Source organism: Salmo salar, chromosome 06 (genome assembly GCF_965601325.2).
Source record: "Salmo salar chromosome 06, fSalSal1, whole genome shotgun sequence".
Classification (NCBI taxonomy): Eukaryota; Metazoa; Chordata; class Actinopteri; order Salmoniformes; family Salmonidae; genus Salmo; species Salmo salar.
In genome coordinates, this window is record NC_138296.1 from 71,423,339 (window position 1) to 71,448,559 (window position 25,221).

The window sequence follows — 25,221 nt, forward strand, 5'->3', positions numbered from 1 at the left end:
AGATGTGAGGTGCTATGTCTCCTCCTGTTCGGTGTGCGCCCAGTGTAAGGCCCCTAGGCACCTGCCTAGATGGAAATTACAGCCCCTCCCCGTTCCACAGCGACCATGGTCCCACCTGTCGTTGGATTTCCTCACCGATCTCCCGCTGTCTCAGGGGAACACCACGATCCTGGTCGTTGTGGATCGTTTCTCTAAGGCCTGCCGTCTGCTCCCTTTACCCGGTCTTCCTACGGCCCTGCAGACCGCGGAAGCGTTATTCACCCACGTCTTCTGGCACTACGGGGTGCCTGAGGACATCGTCTCTGATCGAGGTCCCCAGTTCACGTCCCGGGTGTGGCGGGCGTTTTATGGAGCGACTGGGGGTTTTGGTGAGTTTGACCTCAGGTTTTCACCCCGAGAGTAATGGGCAGGTAGAGAGGATTAATCAGGATGTGGGCAGGTTTCTGCGGTCCTACTTGCTGGGACCGGCCAGGGGAGTGGGCGAGGTTCGTGCCATGGGCTGAGATGGCCCAGAACTCTCTCCGCCACTCCTCTACCAACCTATCGCCTTTCCAGTGTGTGTTGGGTTACCAGCCGGTCCTGGTGCCCTGGCATCAGAGCCAGACAGAGGCCCCTGCGGTAGAGGACTGGGTCCAGCGCTCTAGGGAGACCTGGAACGCCGTTCAAGAGTCCATTGAACGGGCCAGGGGACGACAGAAGAGAGCGCAGACCGTCGCCGCAGTGAGGCCCCCGTGTTTACCCCGGGAGAGAGAGTCTGGCTCTCGACCCAGAACCTGCCCCTCCGCCTGCCCTGCCGGAAACTGGGTCCGCCGTTTGTGGGGCCATTTAAAGTCCTGAGGAGAATAAACGAGGTGTGTTACAGGTTACAGCTTCCCTCTTATTATCGTATTAACCCCTCGTTTCATGTGTCTCTCCTCAGGCCGGTGGTAGCTGGTCCGCTGCAGGACGCTGAGGTACAGGAGGTCCCTCCGCCCCCCCTGGACATCGGAGGGGCCCCGGCGTACACAGTCCGGTCCATCTTGGACTCCAGGCGCCGGGTAAGGTGCATCTGGATCGCACTGCGCCTCGCCCTCGGGGCGTCCTCGAGGCCGACGTCGGCGTGCTGCGGGATCCGCGCGTCAAGGGGGGGGGGGATACTGTCACAACATCGACGGAAGGTGGCGCCCCTCCTCGCCCGGGCGGCGCTCGGCAGTCGTCGTCACCGGCCTACTAGCGGCCACCGATCCTTTTTTTATTTTCTGTTGGTTAGGTCTTGTTTAGTTGGCACCTGTTTCTTATTAGTTCATTAGTGGGGGAGGGTATTTAGTCGTTCTGTGTAGTGTGTGCTGTGTGCGTGATTGTTTGTTGTCAGGTGTTACGTGTTTGAGGTACAGGTGTTTTTTTCCCTCTGCCTGTGGGTTTCCATGCAGCGTGTTTTAGGCTGCGTCCCTAAGCTGCGTGCGGGCTTTGAGCATTTGTTTTGCCTTGCCCTGCCTTACCTGTTTTCTGGGCAACGTGTGGATATCTAATAAATATTTTTCGTGTGTTCACGGACTTGAGTCTCCTGCGTCTGACTTCGACCCTCCTGTTTCCTGGTGAACACTGACAGTTATTATGATAATGGTCACTTGTTTGTGCTGTTGTTACATTTACTGTCTACTGTGAACAAACACAGACCACCATGTCATCTGGAGGCTTGATCGGACGCTTAAGATGCTTCCTTTGCATCAGAGATGGGTTTAATCAGGTTTTTCTACCATAATGCTTTCATCTATCTATTCATGTCAGATCAGTTATCCCCTCAAGTAATTCGTGTTAAAATGAAGAACAGAAGACAAACTTGTAGATAATACAGGCTCTCGCGTGTGCTGCTTTATTACCAGTGTTTACTAGTGATTTCTCCTCTTGATTTTCCTGTGCACAGGGTGTGGTGAACTAAGAGGTATTCCCTATAAGGTCAACACTCTCATCAAGCAAACCACATAGAGGCCAAGAGCCAGAGGGGGAGGATGGATGGGTTGTTTTATGGGTTAAATAATGACTATAAATCTGTATAAACTGTCAGATAGGGGATTCATGTAGGAGTGCTGTGGAAAACACAGTGTAATCTCAGACAGTGGGAGAGAGTTGGCACTGTGGACCCTGCATACTGAAACAGCATGACAGGGGTAAATCATTCAACTCTCTACTGTATGTTTTTCTGCCTCTCTTTCCCACCCCCTCCTTTTTCCTCTGTCTGTCTGTCTGTCTGTCTGTCTGTCTGTCTGTCTGTCTGTCTGTCTGTCTGTCTGTCTGTCTGTCTGTCTGTCTGTCTGTCTGTCTGTCTGTCTGTCTGTCTGTCTGTCTGTCTGTCTGTCTGTCTGTCTGTCTGTCTGTCTGTCTGTCTGTCTGTCTGTCTCTGTATGTCTATCCAAGGGAAATGCTGCATCTCTGCCTGTTTAGTAAACACATAAACAACTGGGGATGCAGGATATATTTCATGTTCTCTCTCTCTCTCTCTCTCTCTCTCTCTCTCTCTCTCTCTCTCTCTCTCTCTGTCCAACACTAAAGGGAAATCCATCATTTCTTTCTGTTTATTGAATAGAAAAATAACTGCTAATGCACATCATGTAAAACATGTATGCCAACATTTAATCTGCTTGGAGTTCCCTTAAAATGAAGTCATCACATTCCCCTCCACTCTATCAATCATTTTATCCCTGTTTTATATTTTCATTATCATTTTTATTTCCCTTTTGTTTCAGCTTAAATGCAGGATGACTGTCAATATCCGACATCATTGTCTTATTCAGTCTGTAATGATGTGAATTCATGGTTTCTCTCTTAGTTTAGTGTCTATCAATCTCCCTTATATAAGGAGATAGGGTCAGTGGGGTGAGCGATAAATCGAGAGAGAGGAGAGAGAGAAGGAGAAAGGGAGCGAGAGGGAGAGTGTAGGCAGTTATTTTGGTGACGGTTCCAATCCAGTATGAAGTCAAATAACACAGCTGTTATGTCCAAATCCAAATCATATGCATTTACCGTAATAATTATTAAATCCTGCCGTCACTGGGCTGGCATTGAACATTCTCTCCATATTTTTTACCTCTGTATGAATTAAATGAATATTGAAATGAACTACTTTGACACGCTCTCTCTCTGTGTGAACCAAAGGGCTGAAATATGCTTCTCTGATGTTCACCATCTGTTCATTTCCCTGATTGGTTTTCCAGAGTGCATTGTTATGTAAGAAAGAGGGAACCTGAATCCTCATTGGCTTGCGCAACAAAATTGTTAACGCTTTGGTGGCGCTGACTGGCAAGACGCTTCAGGAGATAGTCATGTGTGCTAGCAAAGTAGAGGTCCTGGGTTGGAGCCTCGGTGTGAGCCAAACCAGGTGGAAGCAGTACTCGCTAATCAAGCAGTGTGATGTCCGTTATTTTTTTGTTATTTAACTTTTCTTTATACAGGATGGGTCACCATTGAGACCAGGGTCTCATGTTTAGTACACATAAGATACTATTGTAAATACAACAAGATTAATCAAAATAAACACAACTCTCACATATCACCTTCCTTAATGTCATAGGCGTCGTAAGGATTGGACCAAGGCGCAGCGGGTAAAGTGCTCATCTTCTTAATTTATTAAAGAACACTCAAAACAAAATAAACAAACGACGATAACAGTTCCATAAGGCTCCCAGGCTATACAGAAAATAACCACCCACAAAACACAAGTGAAAACAAACCCAACTAAATATGACCTCCAATTAGAGACAACGACAACCTCTAATTGGAGGTCATTGCCAAAAACCCAACATAGAAATAGAAAATTAGATATACACATAGAAATAGAAAATATAGGACATAAACCAAAAACACCGAAACACACAAAACAAACACCCCCTGCCACGCCCTGACCAAACTACAATGACAAATAACCCCTTTTACTGGTCAGGACGTGACACTTAAACTCAATCTAAACTTTCCAATGGAGACCAGTGAGTCAAATTTCAAGGTGGCCTGAAGGCTATTCCATGATCTGGGGACATAAAATTATTATTTTATTTTAAACTAAAAGCATTTCTCCCCAGGTCAGTGGAGACCCACGGGACCGCCAGAACCAGCCAGTCCAGAGTGTGTGTCAGAAAATTGCTGGATCTCCAATTAATAATTGAGCTGGGTAGGAAATAAGGAGTCTTCCCTGTACAGTCGAGGATCGGTGAGAGCAAACAGTTTCTTAAGCCCTGGTCTCAGGGTGATAAATTACCGGGGTGCTGGGTACACCCACAACATACCCCGGCACCCCATATTAGTTAACATACAATGAGTAATCCAACCCCTGACTGGTTCCATGCACACATGGATTAACAATTGATCAGGAACAAATACAGTAGGCCGTGTTCGAGAGCTACAGTATAATAAATAATAATGAGCAGTTCTTATTGATTCAAGGTGATTTGTAGATCAGTCCGTCGGCAGTCGCCTGCAATGCTGGCTGCAATGTCGAACAAGTGCATAGTTAATCTGGCTCATTTGATGTTGATAATTCCTTCTGTCCGTGTTTGAAAGGTGCACTATAAACACACACAATATTTACAAGGCAACTTAAACCAAGGCCAAGAAGTTTTTCTATCTACATTTTTGCTATGTGTATTGGAGCGGAACAAGTTGAACTCCGTAGTGAAAACAATGCCATAAACACTAATAATGTGCTCGTAAAGTGCATATAATTAATAAAAACTGTTGATGGTGTCCTGGCTGTTCCAAAGTCTGGAGGCAGTTTCAGAGATGAGCTTCCAAGTTTCTCTCTCTCTCGCTTCAAGTTTCTCTCTCTCTAGGATCTGCATGAGAAACGCCTTCAGACAGCATGTGTCTCAAGAATGGGTTCTTAACTTATATTTGCTTGATTTAGTTTGTTTGTTTATTACATACTGGAACTTCCAATGCAAAACAGAGAAAACCAAAAAAGAATGAGTGTAAAGGCACAAAATGCAGGAGAGAGAGTGAAAAGAGACAGAGACAAAGGAAAGAGAGAGAGAGATATGTTTCTTAGTGACATCATTGTTTTGGAGGATCCCAGACTGTAAGATCTCATAGATGGGATGACTCAGAACACTGGTCATCTGAGTGTTATCTTCTGTTTTCCCATGCCTCTTTTCTCCTAGTTATTCACCTCATTCCACCTTCTCTTCTCCTCTTCCACCTCAGGCCTATCCACCCCCTCATTTCTCCCCCATTCTGTTACTTTTCTCATTCCTTCTCCCTGCTGCACCTTCTCATATTCTACTCCCTCCTCCACAAGACTATCCCTGGCTTAAGGTACACGTCTAACACTAGCCAAGAGAAGGGAGGAGAACTGACCACAACCTAGAGAACTGTATATCTTCCTCTTCTGCTTTTCTCTTCTCTTTCTCTCTCATTCTCTCTAGTTCTCTCACTCACTCCTCCCCCTCTCCTTTGTCTCCTACACCCTCAGCAGAAAAGCCTCTCCCTAAATTACCCTGTACACATAAACCAAGCAGGCAGAAAGCAGAAGAAGAAAGGGACTCCACCCTAGTCTAGACCTGTCATGCCAATAGAACCTTCTAAATAAGAGCGCTGACGTTAGAACACCCATACTGCCACATCACCTTACGCAGCTGGCCAGGGTGACCCAAAGTTATGCACAGTTACATAAAACTACACAGCACAAGAAGTAAGCAAGAAAATAACTACATACACATCACACAAAATGACACATCAGCTCAACTAGGGAGGCCCATGGTGCAGTCCTTCACCTGAGGGGGACAGTGGATTTACCTTTGGAGAGCAGGGAGGGGTGAGAGACGTGTGACTCCTCTGAACATGCCTGCAGACGGGACAGTGTATTCCTCTATTCCTCTCCTGAACATGGGAGAGCTGTTAACTGGTTCCAGATGTGTGCTGCTTGGAGCAGGTCTGACAGCAGCCAACACACACTCCTCCAGAGCACTGTCAGTGTGCTGAGCACAGTGGAAATATCAGCTTTCACTCAGCTTATAGGACACATGGAAATGTCAGGATACACACACCTTTATACACACAGGGATATCAGCTAACCCCTCATATTACATGCAATGTCGTGGACACTCATATTTATACATGCAGTACTTTTACATGCTTCCAGACTTTAAAATCCACATGCAGTCACGCACCCACACTTGGAAACACACACAACCCTGATCCCTTACATACAAACCTAGAAATGCATATACACAAACACACACACACACACAAACCTTGGCACTGAATTCAAAGGAAACATTTTCACCTTTGCATCACTGTGGTCGTAAATGACAAAAATAAAGCCTTGCACAACTCTTCTCCTCCCACATAAAACTCATCATCAGTCATAAAGTAACACCATAAAGCAATATGTAACAGTGGAGGCTGGTGTGAGGAGCTATAGGAGAATGGTCTCATTGTAATGGCTGGAATGGAATGGAGTCAAATATGTGGTTTCCATGTGTTTGATCTGTTTGATACCGTTCCATGAATTCCATTCCAGCTATTACAATGAGACCATCCTCCTATAGCTCCTCCCACCAGCCTCCACTGATATGTAACTATGCTTACTCAGGGAATGTCACAGGACTGGCATGACAGCCACCATGCTGTGTCTCTTATTTCCTTCTGCACTGAGACCAGACCTGGTACATACTACAGTACTTCACGTCTATTCAGCACATTCTACTATATTTCAGTGATTGAATAACTGTGGTATTCTCTCTTTGTGGATGGAGAACTGTGGCTGGGGGGCTCAGGTTGTGCTCATTTTGTGAGGCTTTAATTGGATTCATTGGAGTTCAGAGTTTGGTCATTTATGTTCGGTCCAGACCACACCACTCTCCCTTGAGGCAGATAGAACAGCAAATTGTTCAGCCATGTTTCCAACATTTACCATGTTGCGTTCTATACATCAATAGCGCATGCTAGAGATCCTTAACGTAAAGATTGTTGTCATCATCAATCATGAAGGAGTCAAGAACAATAGGTAATTCCTATGTAGACAGCATTATATACCGTTGTAGTTATGACCACTTCAAGCCTGACTGTGACTCACCCTTCAGTGCACACGATTGTTCAGAGACATAGAGACAGACAGGCAGAGCGCTAGTGGTCTCATCAACCATGGCCAGACTCCAAACCAGCTGGCTCAGACTCACTGACCGTAAGTGTCAGTATTTTGTCTCCCCCCAAAAACCACCAGAACGGTGATTGATACAGAATGGAATATAAATAAATGCAGTACAAGCAGAGAGAGGATTGGAGTATGTTCACAGAAGGAGATTTGATTGAAATCATGGCCATTAAAATGTTTTATAATAATTGGGCCTATTCAATCAAAAGTTTCCGGATGAGGCAAAACAGAATTCTTCCCATGCAACAAGACAGCAATTTAATTTCATAATGTCTGTTAGCAGACTTGTTGAAAGAGATAATAGGCCATAGCACAGTTTACACTACAGCATTATATAATGGTCTGTACAGGCCTATCTATTTCACGTATGAGAGTGAGATTGAGATTGGATAGAGGTCCTACAGGGACGACCCTGAAGGTTCATATACTGTGGGAAACCTCAGATTCTCTATGCTTATTTAACCCCACCGTATGTTTCTGTAGTGTTGGTGTTAGCAGAGAGAAATCCCAGTAGGAGGTGAATAAAGGTTTGACAGGTCAGTATCAGGGCCAGTAGCCTGTAGACACCAAATGCAGAACCATACCAACGGAACTGCTTTACAACCGTGACAGTAAAGTTGTATTCTATTCAATACTCCAGACTACAGAGAGATGGTTGATCTGAACCCTCTGTCCATTGCTCTCATATCTTTCTGTCTTTCTCTCTCTCTCTCTCTGTTCGAAATCGAGTTCTTTCCAGTCAAAATCATTAAAATGATGTGGAACACTAACCATGACTAATGGAGTCAGTGTTTCAAATGGTTCTCCAGAGCACATACAATCATATACAATCATATACAATCACATACAATCACATACAATCATATACAATCCTATACAATCATATACAATCCTATACAATCATATACAATCCTATACAATCATAGAGATAGAGACCTTTACTGTTATGTTACTGTAGCCTTAGTAGCCTGTATCCTATTGGTCACACTGAAATCCACATGACAAGAGGGAGCACTGCATTGCTCACAGAACCTTGAATAATAAAACATATAAATTACTACCAGATATGGGGTGAATTACATAAGATTAGATAAATCACTTATTCTCTAGTTGTATAAAAAGCGACTTGCATCTAAAAGCGGCTGTCACTATAATGACAAACACTTAGTTGACATTCTTATTCTCATTTGTGTTTTGAACTTATGTTTAAATCAAAACGCTGTGTTTGAAAACCAGCAGAAGAGGACCTACTTATCATTTGAGACCTCCTTAATGTTTGACTGGAGAGGACTCAAAGGGACTCAAGCATTCTGTCCCCTCCTGTCTTTTCTGGGTGCAGTAGATGACAGCTGGGGCCATTGTAACTGTGTAAAGACTGCCACCCAGTGTCAGCTAAGAGGGAGACGTTTTGGAGAGGAGGCCTTCTCGAAATGATAGAAAGTCTCCAGCTGATGGACCTGGTGTAGTTCTGTCCAGCAGGTGGCAGAACGGTACCTTGTAGTTGTATGACTCATTAGACAGTGAGTGACAGGGAGAGAGAAGGCAGTTCTTATTCCTTACCTTTCTGCCCGTGTACACTTCAGGGAGAAGGGTAGAGAATCAGACAGCAGCTTGTGTGTGAGGGTGTGTAAGACTATATCTTAAGAAGCGATATTGTGGGTATAAGCAGCAAGAGAGTATCTGGACTAGTATCTTGTCTGCGGCTTTAAGGGGTGTTGCTGTGTTTCTCTCAAGTGTGTGTGTGTGTGTGTGTATGTCGGTGTGCCTGTGTGAAGTTATCGAGAATGATTCTGTGGTAGGAGATGTGATTGCCACATTTATAAACAGGAAACTGAGTCCGATCTCTTCTCAGCCTAACTGACACCACACGCCTCACTTCCTGTTTATGTCGCTCTGGCAACGCCAGTCCTCAGACCATTCTGTGTTTCTCCTAGGATTTTTTAAAGTAGATTAAATAGAATGGACTTGGGTCTCAATTCCAAATGCAATGCAATGTCAAGCTGTACTTTGTGTGTGTGTGTGTGTGTGTGTACGTGCACGCATGCGTGTGTGTGTGATCAGCCTTGTTAACCATTGTTCTAACCAAAGTGTATAACTGTGAGGATTCATAACAAAACATCACACTTGTTAGATGCATAGATAGAGGGGTCATTCCATGAAAAGAGTGCCTTTTGCGTCCCTTTCGTAATTTTAAGTAGAAACTGTGTACCAATATTTAATTTTAAAAGCTTTTTATATTAAATGTTCTCTTTAATATAGACCACATGGAGAATTTACAGTGAAAAATGCAGCATTTTGACATCCCTCAGTGCACCCTCTGTGACTTCGAGGAAGATTTTAACCCACATAATCCCAACATTTCTCTACATTTCCACCGTCATTGTAAAACCCTAGTTATTTGGTTGCTTTGACAGTGATTTCCGAATATGGTACTGAAGATTTTTATTTATGTTATGTGATTAGTGATTCATTTACATTTGTCCCTCGTTTTAAGGTCAACCTGTCACAAGTGTAGAGAGGAGTAGGCAGGAGGCAGTCGCAGGTTTAGAACTACTACTAGAACTACTGAATTTATTAAAACCATATATAAAAGCGGGACGAAACCTAAAGTGCAAAATAATAAACTACTCAGGAAATAGTAGGAGAGATTCCTCTCAGGAAAACAAGCAACATATACAATGACCGACAAAGACAAATGACAGAGGGAGTATATATACAGTGATAGAGTGGGGATTGGAACCAGGTGTGTGTAATGATGACGAGAGAAGTCCGGGGTTGATGAGTGAAGGGCGTTTGCCAGCAGCAGGTTCGGCAGCAGCTAGAAGGCCGGCGACACCGAACGCCTGAGCTGGACAGGAGGGGGAGCTAAAGCGAAGGCTGGTGTGACAGTGCACCAACCCCCCCCCCCTTTTTTTTCCCAGAAGAAACATTGAACATGTAATAGTGATATTCTAGTGTAAAAGCAGGTGAGCTGGTTATGTTTTCTTTGGCTATTTTCTGGTGTTTTGTGGTGAGAAACTAAGTGGGTCAAACATAACACGTCAACCCTGTTACCCATAGATAGACGTGCTAGAAATGTTTAACAAAAAAAACAAAATATTGCACCGTTTCCTAAGGACTAGAAACGAGGCAACCCTCTCTGATGGCGCCATCTTGCATGACCAGATAGGTCAGATAGGGGAGAGGCGTTGTCTTGTGAGGTGTTGTTTTATTCATTTTTTTAAGGCAAATTTAGCTGTTCACTGTAAAGAATATTGAGTAATCATGCCCATGCAGTTGCAAAAATATGCTTGTCTGGTCATGGTTCTATGCATCACTGTACAGGCCCAAATATGCATGTCTATATGCATACCTGCTGTACAACTGCTGGCACCATGAATTTCATTTCAATAGTGAGTCTCTCACTGTACTTGTTGCCCTTCCCAGTGATTAAACAATTAACACCAATCACCTTTATAGCGTTCATTGAAGCAGGATCTTGCCTTGTGAACAGCAATGCCTTAAATAGCCTAATTAACAATTTATTAATTAATTGAGACAGACAGGCAAACAGACAGACAGAAAATCTGGTCCTAATAAGGTAGGAAAGCATACACACACACACACACACACACACACACACACACACACACACACACACACACACACACACACACACACACACCACACACACCCACCACACACACACACACACACACACACACACACACAGTTAGTACCCTGTAGGGATGGAAGCTGTGAATCTTTGGCTTAACGGGCTGGGCGAGTCACCGATCTCATTAGGAGCAATGGAGCTGTTTAGCAGGCTTACTGAGAGAGCTCCAGTAGGTCAGCTGTGGTCTGGAGCGGTCACTCATTAAGGTCAGGGCCATAGGGAGGGGTGGGAGTGGCCATAAAGAAATACAACCTATCGAATGGAAATATATCCGCCATTTTACACATACTGTACCATGGTCCTGCTTGTAATTCAACATATACAAGAATTGGTGCAGTTGCTGTATAATTCCAAAGTAACCTCCACAAAATTACTGGCAGTTCACATAGAGGTACAGATTAAGACAGTTTGCTACAGCAGGAAAATAATCCTGCAGCAACAAGAAATGTGAGTTATTATGTGGATTATATAAATAATGGACATTTTTGTAGAGTTGATACCTTTTTGGTAAGGAAAAATCATAAATTGAAATTACTAACTTCAGAAGTCATTTTAAACCTCAAATACACTACAAGTTTTACATTTTCTGCATTACAGGAAAGTTCTCCTGCAACAGGGTGATCAAACTAAGATCCTACATTTGTACCTTGCCTAGGGACATTTCTCCACCTGTGCTAGCACTTCTATTCCACAAACCAGAATCTATTTATCCTCGCTAGAATCTATATTTCACAGACTTGTGCAATTGCAGTGCAACTGAAGTTACTTCTCCAAAATGTCTAATGTCCAGTGAGTTCTACGTACTCTCTATATATGAGCATCAATTAAGCACAGTTGCTCAATACGTCTTTTCTGGGCCTGCTCAGAGCATACCTGACATAACCTGCTAAAAGCTGCTACAGCTGGTGGGGGAGGAGACATGGAGGGAGGGGGGAGGAAAGTGGCAGAAGAGGGAGGAGAGTGGAAGAAAAACGGGGCAAGGGAGGGAGAAGGGAAAAGAATAGTAGAAGGAAGGGAGAGAGAGTGGGAGGGAGGAAGGGAGAGAGAGTGGGAGGGGGGGAAGGGAGAGAGAGTGGGAGGGGGGAAGGGAGAGAGAGTGGGAGGGGGGAAGGGAGAGAGAGTGGGAGGGGGGGAAGGGAGAGAGAGTGGGAGGGGGGAAGGGAGAGAGAGTGGGAGAAAGGGAGGGGATGTATATTCGGCTCACAGGCTCATGGTAATCTTATTATGAACTTCCTGAGGAGGAGGAGTTGGTGAAAATGGAGATGGAAAAGTGGATGAGGGAGGAGGAGGAGGAGAGAGAGAGAGGGGGAAAGGAGGGCAGAGGTAGCCACTGGTTGCCCGTTCTCTCAACTGCTTTACTACTACCTACAGTCTTCATCTGCTTTACTATGATGTCCCACGGTGCACAAAATCCTGTCTGCACTCACATGTTTGTGTCACAACTGCAAATCCTACACTTCAATATGCTTGTAATAAGACAGCACGAAACACATCTTTGTATTGAGTTGGCCTTTTATTTAACCACAGGATTTAAGGAGTGGTCTTGGGGGCAAGCTGTCATCAACTTGCAGTGTCTTAGAGTCAAAGCTAATCTACGTAGCTGTGTCATACGGATGGTCTCCTAAGCCTGACATGGAGTCAATAGCTGAATGGAGACTGTTCACTGGTCTCTCTTTCTCACCTATAGAAATAAGCTGCTCTCTTATACAGCTACATCATGTCTCTATTTATTCACGCAAAAGCTGTGTGATATGTAGCCTATTGTGCATTAGATGAATCCTTGAACAAATACAGTTTTACTGTGTTGCTTTGCATTGATTAATATTGCATGCATTTCATTATATTCTATGGCAAGATTCTTTGGAGGACAAACAGAAACTAACTCATAGTGAAATTGCATAGGTAGCTGATAGAGGATTGACAATTATCTCTTGTTACTGTAAGTCTTCAAAGAGACTTTTGTTATTCTGGGTCAAATCAGCCTCTATAAACCAATCAGATCACTCAACTGCCCTCCCTCTTCCCTCCTGTGTGAACTTGACTATGTATAACCTCAGCCGGAAGCGTATAGCTGCACTCTGACCCCTAACCAATTACCTCTACGACTAAGTCTCAGAGTATGACACATATGTTAGTCCTGTGTTGCACCCCTTTTCCCAGACGTTGACCACCATCTTCCTAAATCCATTATGATTCTGGGGCAAAACGGTTAGGTTGGAGGTGAGGGTAGGCCACTGTGATGAATTTCTTGAGTCATTTCAATGGTCAATTCTAACATGAGCCGTTTGTAAGTCTGACAAAGTAACCATACAGAAATGGTGGATTGAAATTGCAGCCACTCTTTCTGCATGTGCCATATTCCAGATACTATCTCAAATAACTAATCTAAAAAACACTGTGTAACTGTGTGTCCGAATATTACTAATCAAACTATTTTTCATTCTGTTTCTGGATCGAGACCTCTTTTTCAGAGAGGTGTAGTATTATCAGTATTCTCTTTCACCACCTCTCCTCTCACACACACCTCTCTTTTCAACAGGCCAGGGGAAAAGTGGGTGGTTTCATAGCGTGACTGTGCAAAGGTTTATTTTTCAGGTCACTGTTTATAGACCCAAAATGGCTGTGCCCTCTGTGGCAGTAAAATAGTGTTTTTACAATGTAGAGCCTGCACAGGTCCAGGTCACATGTCATTTGGCAGGGTGGTCATTCCTTCCTTGTTTCTGCCAATAAGTTGTAATTGTAACTGTAACACTGTAAAAGAGCAAGTTAGGTTTAATAGTCATGGGAAAAAACACAGGCCTACTAGAAACAGTAGTATGAGCTGTGTGTGTGTGTGTGTGTGTGTGTGTGTGTGTGTGTGTGTGTGTGTGTGTGTGTGTGTGTGTGTGTGTGTGTGTGTGTGTGTGTGTGTGTGTGTGTGTGTGTGTGTGTGTGTGTGTGTGTGTGTGTGTGTGTGTGTGTGTGTGTGTGTGTGCATGCGTGCATACAATGAGTGTACAAAACATTATAAACACCTGCTCTTTCCGTGTCATAGACTGACCAGGTGAATCCAGGTGAAAGCTATGATCCCTTATTGATGTCACTTGTTAAATCCACTTCAATCAGTGTAGATGAAGGGGAGGAGACAGCTTAAAGAAGGATTTTTAAGTCTTGAGGCAATTGAGACATGGATTGTGTACGTGTGCCATTCAGAGAGTGAATGGGAAAGCCAAAATATATAAGTGCCTTTGAATTGGGTATGGTAGTAGGTGCCAGGTGCACCATTTGTGTCAAAAACTGCAACACTGCTGGGTTTTTAGCACTCAACAGTTTCCCATACAGTATGTACCAAGAATGGTCCAGCCGTCTTGACACAACTGTGGGAAGAATTGGAGTCAACATGGGCGCACACCTACAGTATGTGTGTGTGGATGTGTTTGTATATGTGTGTGTGCTACTGTACATACAGAGTAATCTGCATTAAGCTGGTTTATGAGGTAGTCAACAGTAACACAGATATGCCAGTGAAGCTCTATCTGATGGGTTCTGAGTGACAAGGAGCCCAACCTGACACTATGGAATATAGCTTACATACTGTACCATTACTCAGAGTACTGTTACTATACACACACCTAATACACCTTGAATTGACTTTAGCACTGTGATTCCAACACTTACTTTTTGAAGAAGGTTGTACATGCAATGTTCATGTCATGTGCTGGCTCCGTAGTTGAATGCACTTCTTTTCAGTCGCTCTGGATAAAAGTCTGCAAAATTACTATAATATATACATGTTTAATTTCCTCTGGAAGAGAGAGAGAGGTGTTGCTCTTGCCACCCCTAGATAGTGATATATGCAAGGATCTAGCATAGCCTAATTTAGATTTAAGAAAAGATGAAGAGTGACTGATAGTTAACATGAATATTTGTATAAATAACATGTATCTACATATCTGATATAATATCTACACATCATTAACGGTACTCTCTGTGACACATTTGAAGGGTATGATGTGCACATTTGAGTTCTTCAACAACACATGTATGTGGCTGTGGTAGTGAATCATTGGGGTGTAAAATGACTGTGAAAAGCAAATATAAAAAAAACTTTGCAAAAGGTGTTGCATCTATCAAACCAGCGTTGGTCTGCAAGAGTCCATGTTGATTTTGCCTATAGTGACAGATCTATAATCAGGGTTCCTTCTGCCAATATAACATGGGGGGGTGAAATGCAAAACTGACCGCATATCAGCATATGGGACAACTTAATTCGCTCTACAGGTTGCTAGGAATGTACCGATTATAGCGATTGATGGAACGAGCTGCCACTCTAATTAACCCGCCCCGCCATTCCTTTGCTGTGGAAAGCATATTCGTCAGAACCTCTCATCTGTAGCGCGAGTCCTCTGTGGCATGACGCACTGCCGTCAAGCGAAAAACTGGCAAAATGTAACAGGCAAGTAGAAGCCATACACCATTTTCTGTGAATGGTAGGTGAAGAAAGTGTATAGGAATACGTATTTTGTGGGTAAATCTGATGCGTAAAATAGAAGCAGAGGAGAAATACCAAGATACGTGAAACCTTCTGCGCGTAAAAGTGAAAGGAAAATCTACTTTTGGAGGTGCACAAATGTTGTTGAGTCGAAAAGAAAAGGCGCATTGAGAAAGTGCAAGACGCTATTCTGTATTGATGATCATCGACAGGCGCACATTTAAGCGACGGCGACACAGACGGAAGAGAAAGCGCACAGTGAGGTAACGAATACAGGATAGTGTGTGAACTCCACGGCTGGACAAGCTCTTTAGACCCGCTCAGCAATCGAATAATATCCCCACTGAACTTGGGGAAAGGGAAGACAATGGACAGCTAGCTTTACGCAGGACAACTGGCTGACCATATGCCTCATCTCCGCTACAAGCAACAGAGAACTGAAACCACACGTATGCTGTGTTTAAATGAGAGATGCTTCGTCTTGTTATGGTAAACAACGTTATCTAAAAGACGGCGATAAAGATACGTTATCTAAAGGTCGGTGATACAGATAAATACAGCCAGCTAATGTGGCCAAAGCACTCTGTCAATCTACCCCAGCGGCAACTCGGCCGCCTTATCTCACAGCGAAGCAGGAGACGAAAGGACACTTTTAGCGTTTACATTTTCATATCTACCTCTTACCAATATGGGCGAGAAAGTCGACTCGGGTCGGTCGACTCCGGTGGAAGGCTGTCTGGTGGACGGGGAGAGCAGAAACCTCAGCGTGCTCAATTGGGAACAAGTGCAGCGCCTGGACGTCATCCTGGCTGGGTCCATCCCCATCCACGGCCGCTGGAACTTCCCCACCCTGGAGATAAAACCGCGGGACATCGTCAAAGTGGTCCGGTGTCGCATGGAGGAGAAACGGATACATGTCCGAGAGGTCCGTCTGAACGGTTCCGCGGCCAGCCATGTTCTACATGAGGACAGCGGGTTAGGATGGAAGGATCTGGACTTGATATTCTGTGCTGAACTGAAAGGCGAGATGGAGTTCCAGACGGTGAAGGATATAGTTCTGGACGCTCTGCTAGACTTCTTACCCGAGGGAGTGAACAAGGACAAGATAACACCAGTGACCTTAAAGGTAACATTACTTTTATTTTCATTTGACATTATCATTTGACATTCATAATGCAGGTTTATGTAGTTCATTACGCACAAATTTAGGTGCGCAAATGTTTCTATATTCATTGCAAGCGTCGAATCAAGACTTGGATTCTAATGCAACCATTGAAAGTTATGCTCAAGTATGAGAATGCATTACGATTACACGTTACTTTCATATCTTCATTCCATTTCAAAGTGCTTACTGCAATACATTATGCACCCTACAGCAGCCAATAAATTACAGTTATGCCAATCCGCACAGTATCAACATGAATTTATTTGCAAAATGGTGCATTCAGAATTCTTCCCTGCATTCTAAGCTGCATGGTGATAGGGCTGCAGATAGTAGAAACAGTGGTTTCCACTACAAAGAGGATTCACACTAATCCAATCGGAAGGGGATCCGCATTAAAGGTCGCTTCTCAGTTACATGGATAATACTTACGCATGACCCAGCGCTGGGGGGAGAGGATTACCCTCCCTTCAATGCAAAACATATACAGTACCAGTCAAAAGTTTGGACACACCTACTCATAATTCCATGTGTGTTATTTTTCTTTATTTTTACAATTTTCTACATTGTAGAGTAATAGTGAAGACATCAGAACTATGAAATAACTCGCATGGAATTATGTAGTAACCAAAAAAGTATTTAACAAATCAAAATATATTTTATATTTGAGATTCTTCACAACAGCCACCCTTTGTCATGATGACAGCTTTGCGCACTCTTGGCATTCTATCAACCAGCTTCATGAGGTATGGAATGCATTTAATTTAACAGGTGTGCCTTGTTAAAAGTTAATTTTTGGAATTTCTTTCCGTCTTAATGCATTTGAGCCAGTCAGTTGTGTTGTGACAAGATGGGGTGGTAAACAGAAGATAGCCCTATTTGGTAAAAGACCAAGTCCATATTATGGCAAGAACGGCTAAAATAAGCAAAGAGAAACGACATTGCATCATTACTTTAAGACATGAAGGTCAGTCAATCTGGAAAATTTCAAGAACTTTTAAAGTTTCTTCAAGTGCAGTTGCAAAAACCATCAAGCGCTATGATGAAACTGGCTCTCATGAGGACCGCCACAGGAAAGGAAGACCCAGAGTTACCTCTGCTGCAGAGGATAAGTTCATTAGAGTTACCAGTCTCAGAAATTGCAGCCAAAATAAATAAGTAAAAGATACATCTCAAAATCAATTGTTCAGAGGAGACTGCATGAATCAGGCCTTCATGGTCGAATTGCTGCAAACAAACCACTACTAAAGGACACCAATAATAAGAAGAGCCTTGGCTTGGGCCAAGAAACACAGGCAATGGACATTAGAATGTTGGAAATCTGTCCTTTGGTCTGATGAGTCCAAATCTGAGATTTTTGGTTCCAACCGCCGTGTCTTTGTGAGATGCGGAGTAGGTGAACGGATGATCTCTGCGTGTGTGGTTCCCACCGTGAAGCATGGAGGAGGAGGTGTAATAGTGTGGGGGTGCTTTGCTGGTCACACTGTCTGTGATTTATTTTGAATTCAAGTCACACTTAACCAGCATGGCTACCACAGCATTCTGCAGCGATACGCCATCCCATCTGGTTTGTGCTTAGTGGGAATATAATTTGTTTTTCAACAGGACAATGACATGCCACACCTCCAGGCTGTGTAATGGCTATTTGACCAAGAAGGAGAGTGATGGAGTGCTGCATCAGATGACCTGGCCTCCACAATCACCCGACCTCAACCCAATTGAGATGGTTTGGGATGAGTTGGACCGCAGAGTGAATTAAAAGCAGCCAACAAGTGCTCAGCATATGTGGGAACTCCTTCAAGACTGTTGGAAAAGCATTCCAGGTGAAGCTGGTTGAGGGAATGCCAAGCGTGTGCAAAGCTCTCATCATACTTTGAAGAATCTACTTTGAAGAATCTAAAATATATTTTTATTTGTTTAACACTTTTTGGGGGTTATTTCATAGTTGTGATGTCTTTACTATTATTCTACAATGTAGAAAACAGTAAAAATAAAGAAAGACCCTTGATTGAGTAGGGGTGTCCAAACTTTTGACTGGTACTGTAGATTAATTGAATATTGAACAGAAAGTGAAAATGACACCAGAAAATCATCTACCACACTCAAATGAACCCCTGACATACTTTATTTGTTAATATACTGTATTATTACTCCCCGTCACCAGACACATTGCCAGACCTAGATACAGAGGATGATACATGTACTGAGAATAAAGGCCGAAATGCACCATGAGACATAATAAACACTTTAATCTATTAACATGTTTGGTTAAATTCTGATATATTTGCTGATAATTCTATATAATTAAACATTTCATTTATGTATTTAATGTACAGGTGTAGGATCTTAATTTGATCGCCATGTTGCAGGAGAACTTTCCTGCAATGTGGGATATTTTAAATGTGTAGTCTAATTGTAGTTTAAAAAGTCTTCTGAAGTTTGACATTTCCACTTGTTTTTCCCTTACAAAAAATGTATCAACCCCTACAATGATATCCATTAATTATAATCCACATAATAATTCAAATTTCCTCTTGCTAGAAAACTGGCTCAAATGAATATCCTACATCTGTATCTAATCATTAATTTATTAATGACCTATTACCATAGACAAAACATGTAGATATAGAGATGTCAGATGTGTGACTAAGACATGTTTTTTTATGTCTGTGTTGTTGTGTTTTCAGGAGGCCTATGTGCAGAAGATGGTGAAAGTATGTAATGACTCAGACCGCTGGAGCCTCATCTCCCTCTCCAACAACAAAGGCAAGAATGTGGAGCTCAAGTTTGTGGACTCTCTGCGTCGCCAGTTTGAGTTCAGTGTGGACTCCTTCCAGATTCGCCTGGACTCCCTTCTCCTCTTCTACGAGTGCTCCGAGCACCCCATGGCTGACACCTTCCACCCCACCATCCTGGGAGAAAGTGTCTACGGGGATTTCCCCGCGGCCCTCGACCATCTACGCAAACGCCTCATCTGCACGAGGAACCCTGAGGAGATTCGTGGTGGTGGTCTTCTGAAATACTGCCATCTGCTGGTCCGGGGTTTCTGCGCCGCTTCCGGAACCGAAATGAAAATTCTGCAACGCTACATGTGCTCCAGGTTCTTCATAGACTTCCCAGAGCTGGGCGAGCAGAGGAGGAAGCTGGAATCCTACCTCCAGAACCACTTTGTGGGTCTCGAAGACAGGAAATACGACTATCTGGCCACTCTGCATGGGGTAGTGCAGGAGAGCACAGTGTGCCTGATGGGCCACGAGAGGAGACAGACACTGGGCCTCATCTCCTCCCTGGCCCTTCGGGTCCTTGCAGAGCAGAACGTCATCCCTAACACGGCCAACGTCACCTGCTACTACCAGCCTGCCCCTTATGTGGCTGACAGCAACTTCAGCAACTACTACGTGGCCCAGGTGCAGCCTGTTTACCCTCACTACCCCCCTCCGCAGTACCCCCATCAACAGTACCCCCATCAACAGTACCCCCCTCAGCAATACCCCCATCCACACCAACCGCCTCCCCACCACCCCATGTACACTGCATGGATGCCCTGCAACTGAGTGTGAGATCGTGGACACACAGTCACTTATGAAACGATGGGATTCTCATCCTAACTAATGAACGGATCACATGATGATGGTGGTTCCTCTCTTTATTCAAACAGAGACTCAAAGAGAGGCATATTTTTGCTTTGGCTGTGAGCAGGATGGAGGGGAGAGAAGAAGAGAGGCCACTTGGATGTGGTCTGACCCTGGAGAGAAGGCTTTCCTCCAAGGCAGAAAGCCAGAGGTGGAGGAGAGGAGGGCAAAAGGGAGGGGAGCCAGGAGAAGGCTGAACTAAGATGATGCTGAGGTTGAACCCAGGATGCCAGTTTGTCCATGGCGACTAGCCAGTCCTAAGGAGACCGGGCTAATCACCTTGCTGGACAACCAAGCACCACCACAGAGTGACAGAGATAGGAACATTCGGCTTAGGGCTGAATACTACCAGTGTTGATGATGCAGTGAAATTATGTACGTAACCAATGTGTTAGTGGTTATATTTTTGCAAGCAATGGCTTGAATTTGAGATTCACTCTTAAATATACACCCACCTACAGTATACTCCCTAACACTCATACATGCATTAAAACACAGACACACTCTCACACACCATACATACATAGGCAAACACTGAGTGTATTGTGTAGGAAAGTGAGAGAATTCAGGAAGATGTGGACACGTCCTGATTGGCTACGAAGACCTTGCGTTTACCTTTTTCTAACCAGTGAAAATAAGAAGTAAGGCTTACCCCAGACAATGCAAAAGAACAACTGGACATTGTTTACAAACCAAAGATCTATCTTTTAGAGACCCTCGTTTTGGCTGATCAAGGAGAAGAAGAAGAAAAAGCAACAAAAAAATGCAATATGTTGATGTGAATATTTTTGCTTTAAGTGCCTGAATGTCTAAAAGAAAGAAACAGGTTTTTGTGAATATTTTGTGAATAAACCCAGACTTGTTCATTTTAGACAAAGGACCATGAGCCTTTTTCAGGATGATGATGGTGTGTTACTAGTGTAAATGAATGTATTTTAGACCAGAGAGGGACACAATGTGAACTGTTATTGAAGTAGAGGTTTGTGTCTCATATCTCCCAAAATTATAATTGGGTGACGAGAGAGGGAGATGAGTTATAGTGTGAGAGAGAAAGGAAGGAGAAAGTGAGAGAGGGTCCTGAGTGAGTGAGGAGGTTACAAGGAGAGAGGATTAGAGTATGAGTCAAGCCTTTAAACTCCTGCAAACGTGTAGTGTCTGGTGACAGGCCTGTAAACTCTTGCACACTACAAGTGTGCAGTAGTTTACAGGCCTGACTCATACTGTTAGAGAGTGTTTTTACCAGTAGAGAGAGGGGTCTGAAAGTGTTGCTTGAGAGATGTATTTGTGATATTTCAGTGTGTGTGTGTATGGGCAGTATATGTTTGGGATCAAAAGGTGGAAATTGTCCTTCTTTGATGTATTCTTCTTTGTTACATTTCTGATGTTTTTTTTGTGAGGAATTTCCATGTGGGATGCGCAAAGTGTGCGCCTGTTATTTTTAAGTAATAAAACCTAAAAGAATGAACAAATGGTAAAGGTTAAGAGAAGGATAATAACTAAGTTAATGAATCAATAATGGTTGTTTTTTGTTCCCTTATAAAGATACCAGGTGCAAACTTTGAGTAAATCTAACCCGATCAATGCAGACATCTCACATCCTTCTATTAAACCTGTTCTCAGATCTCATATTTTTCTATCAATCTCTCTATTTTTGTACATGTTGTTCGGCTCATGCCATAGTCTTGTTGATTGCCACGTTCCAAGAGGTTGTAAAGAGTATTAATGCAAGTGCGTGTGTGTATGTGTGTGTGTTTGTTTGCACATGTGGGTGAGAGAATGTTATTTCAATGGTGACTCATACGCACAACCCACTGGGCACAGACGTCAGTTCAATGTCTAGTTTTGATTTACATTTGGTTGGGTTGTCAACTAACGTCAATTCATTGTGAAATCAACAAAACATTTCATCATGTCATTGGATTTAGGTTAAAAGTTGGGTGAAAAGAGACGAAATGCCCTCATGTTGATGACTTTTTGCTAATGCAATCAGTTTTTCACATTGATTCAACATCATCACATAGATTGTTTTGGTTGAAAAGATGTGGTTGATTCAACCAGTTTTTGCCCAGTGGGAAACTTTCAAATGCAGACTCACTTGTGTCCATGGCATTGCTCATGCAATTTCTTTTGTTTTCTTTCTTTTTTGTTTCAAAACGTTATTCTCTAAATAAGAAAGATAATGTCTTTTTTGAGTTTCTCTCAATGTCTTATTGTTGTGTAAATGTCTATTTTGATTGCCAACCAGTATGGGATTGGCCAAAAATTTGAAAAGAATGTGTGAACACATTTGTCTAAGATGAATTACTTTATCATTAAGAAGGAAGAAAAAACTGTTATGCACTCCTGTAGTCAATTATGAATTCATTATTTTTCAGTTTTTCCAAAAGTATAAAGTTGAGAATACAGTTGAAGTCGGAAGTTTACATACACCTTAGTCAAATACATTTAAACTCAGTTTTTCACAATTCCTGACGTTTAATCCTAGTAAAAAGTCCCTGTTTTAGGACAGTTAGGATCTCCACTTTATTTTAAGAATGTGAAAAGTCAGAATAATAGTAGAGAATTATTTATTTTAGCTTTTATTTGTTTCATCACATTCCCAGTGGGTCAGAAGTTTACATACACTCAATTAGTATTTGGTAGCATTGCCTTTAAATTGTTTAACTTGGGTCAAATGTTTCGGGTAACATTCCACAAGCTTCCCACAATAAGTTGGGTGAAATTTGGCCCATTCCTCCTGACAGAACTGGTGTAACTGAGTCAGGTTTGTAGGCCTACTTTCTCACACACGCTTTTTCAGTTCGGCCCACAAATTTTCTATGGGATTGAGGTCAGAGCTTTGTGATGGCCACTCCAATACCTTGACTTTGTTGTCCTTAAGCCATTTTGCCACAACTTTGGAAGTATGCTTGGGGTCATTGTCCATTTGGAAGACCCGTTTGCGACCAAGCTTTAACTTCCTGACTGATGTCTTGAGATGTTGCTTTAATACGTATATCCACATAATTTTCCTTCCTCATGGTGCCATCTATTTTGTGAAGTGCACCAGTCTCTCCTGCAGCAAAGCACCCCCACAACATGATGCTGCCACCCTCGTGCTTCATGGTTGGGATGGTTTTCTTCGGCTTGCAAGCCTCCCCCTTTTTCCTCCAAACATAATATGGTCATTATGGCCAAACAGTTCTATTTTTGTTTCAGCAGACCAGAGGACATTTCTCCAAAAAGTACAATCTTTGTCCCCATGTGCAGTTGCAAACTGTAGTCTGGCTTTTTTTATGGCGGTTTTGGAGCAGTGGCTTCTTCCTTGCTGAGCGACCTTTTAGGTTATGTTGATATAGGACTCGTTTACTGTGGATATAGATACTTTTGTACCTGTTTCCTCCAGCATCTTCACAAGGTCCTTTGCTGTTGTTCTGGGATCGATTTGCACTTTTCGCACCAAAGTACGTTCATCTCTAGGAGTCCTTCCTGAGCAGTATGATGGCTGCGTGTTCCCATGGTGTTTATACTTGCGTACTATAGTTTGTACAGATGAAGGTGGTACCTTCAGGCGTTTGGAAATTGCTCCCAAGGATGAACCAGACTTGTGGGTCTACAATTTTTTTTCTGAGGTCTTGGCTGATTTCTTTTGATTTTCCCATAATGTCAAGCAAAGAGACACTGAGTTTGAAGGTAGGCCTTGAAATACATCCACAGGTACACCTCCAATTGACTCAAATTATGTCAATTAGCCTATCAGAAGCTTCTAAAGCCATGACATAATTTTCTGGAATTTTCCAAGCTGTTTAAAGGAACAGTCAACGTAATGTATGTAAACTTCTGACCCACTGGAATTGTGATGCATTGAATTATAAATGAAATAATCTGTCTGTAAACAATTGTTGGGAAATTACTTGTGTCATGCACAAAGTAGATGTCCTAACCGACTTGCCAAAAGTATAGTTTGTTAACAACAAATTTGTGGAGTGGTTGAAAAATGTGTTTTAATGACTCCAACCTAAGTGTATATAAACTTACGGCTTTAACTGTATATACAGTATATACAGTATGTAAATACTCATAAATAACTGTACTTTCTCATGACTCATGCTCTGAAAGGAAAATCCACTCAAAAACTCTATTTTTGATATTCTTTCATTACTCCACTTATACAATCCCATTTTTCTTCCATTTCAGGAGTCAAGTTTTCAAGATATAGGATTTTCATGAAGCAAAGTGTCATTTGCCACATCCTCATGATGATACATTTTGCATCATATCAGGCATTTTGCATCATCATGATGATGTGGCAAGTGACACTGCTTGATATCTTGTAAACTTGACTGCTGACATCGAAAACATTTTGGGTCTGTATTAACAGTGGACTAATGAAAAAAATATGCAAATATCGTATTTTTTATTTGTACGTTTTCAAATGTGAAAACATAGAGACATTGACGTCAATACAACATCCCCATTCCTTTATCCACCCAGCCCATCCTGTCACGCCCTGACCTGAGAGAGCCCTTTATGTCTCTATTTTGGTTAGGTCAGGGTGTGATTTGGGTGGGCATTCTAGATTTTGTATTTGTATGTTCTATTCTATGTTTTCTATTTCTTTGTGTTTGGCCGAGTATGGTTCCTAATCAGAGGCAGCTGTCTATCGTTGTCTCTGATTGGGAATCATACTTAGGCAGCCCTTTTTTTTCCACCTTCTGTTGTGGGATCTTGTTTTTGTACAGCTCAGTGAAAGCCTGCAGAACGTGACGTTCGTTTTCCTTTGTTTGTTATTTTGTTTAGTGTTCTGAGTTATAATAAAATTAATCATGAGCACTCACCACGCTGCACCTTGGTCTCCTCTCTACGACGTGCGTTACACATCCCTTCCAAACACAAAAGCATCATACAAAGAAACTGCACAAGAACAATGATAGAAACAAAACAAAAACAAAATAAATAATAAACCATATATATTTTTTTTACAAATAAATAAGATTCACAAAAAATAAAACAAAATACATTGAATAAAATAAATTGGTGTCACAATAACAATGGAATCCGATTTGCACACTGTAGCCACTGACATATTACATAACTGCGTATACTGAAAAAAACAAAAGCAATTCTCCACTAGCAGCTCAAATACCATCTGGCCCATGACAGTGTCCCCCAGTCCTGGCCCCGGGGACCTGAGGGGACACA

At 42.8% G+C, this 25,221-nt stretch overlaps 1 protein-coding gene across 1 annotated transcript; it reads left to right on the plus strand.

Annotated features, from left to right (window-relative positions):
• Positions 1–15,156: 15,156 nt before the first annotated feature.
• LOC106607943 (terminal nucleotidyltransferase 5A-like) lies at positions 15,157–24,856 on the plus strand. Its single transcript, XM_014205439.3, has 2 exons — positions 15,157–16,372; positions 19,096–24,856. Exons 1-2 carry the CDS (start codon positions 15,935–15,937, stop codon positions 19,960–19,962), a joined length of 1,305 nt encoding a protein of 434 aa, XP_014060914.1. The 5' UTR covers positions 15,157–15,934; the 3' UTR covers positions 19,963–24,856.
• Positions 24,857–25,221: the final 365 nt, after the last annotated feature.

Bases quoted from the DNA above. Each gene is read 5' to 3' on its own strand.
- LOC106607943 (XM_014205439.3), top strand. From the start codon at position 15,935: ATGGGCGAGAAAGTCGACTCGGGTCGGTCGACTCCGGTGGAAGGCTGT. The intron at 16,373-19,095 runs GTAACATTACTT...TTGTGTTTTCAG, and splicing joins TAACACCAGTGACCTTAAAG to GAGGCCTATGTGCAGAAGAT.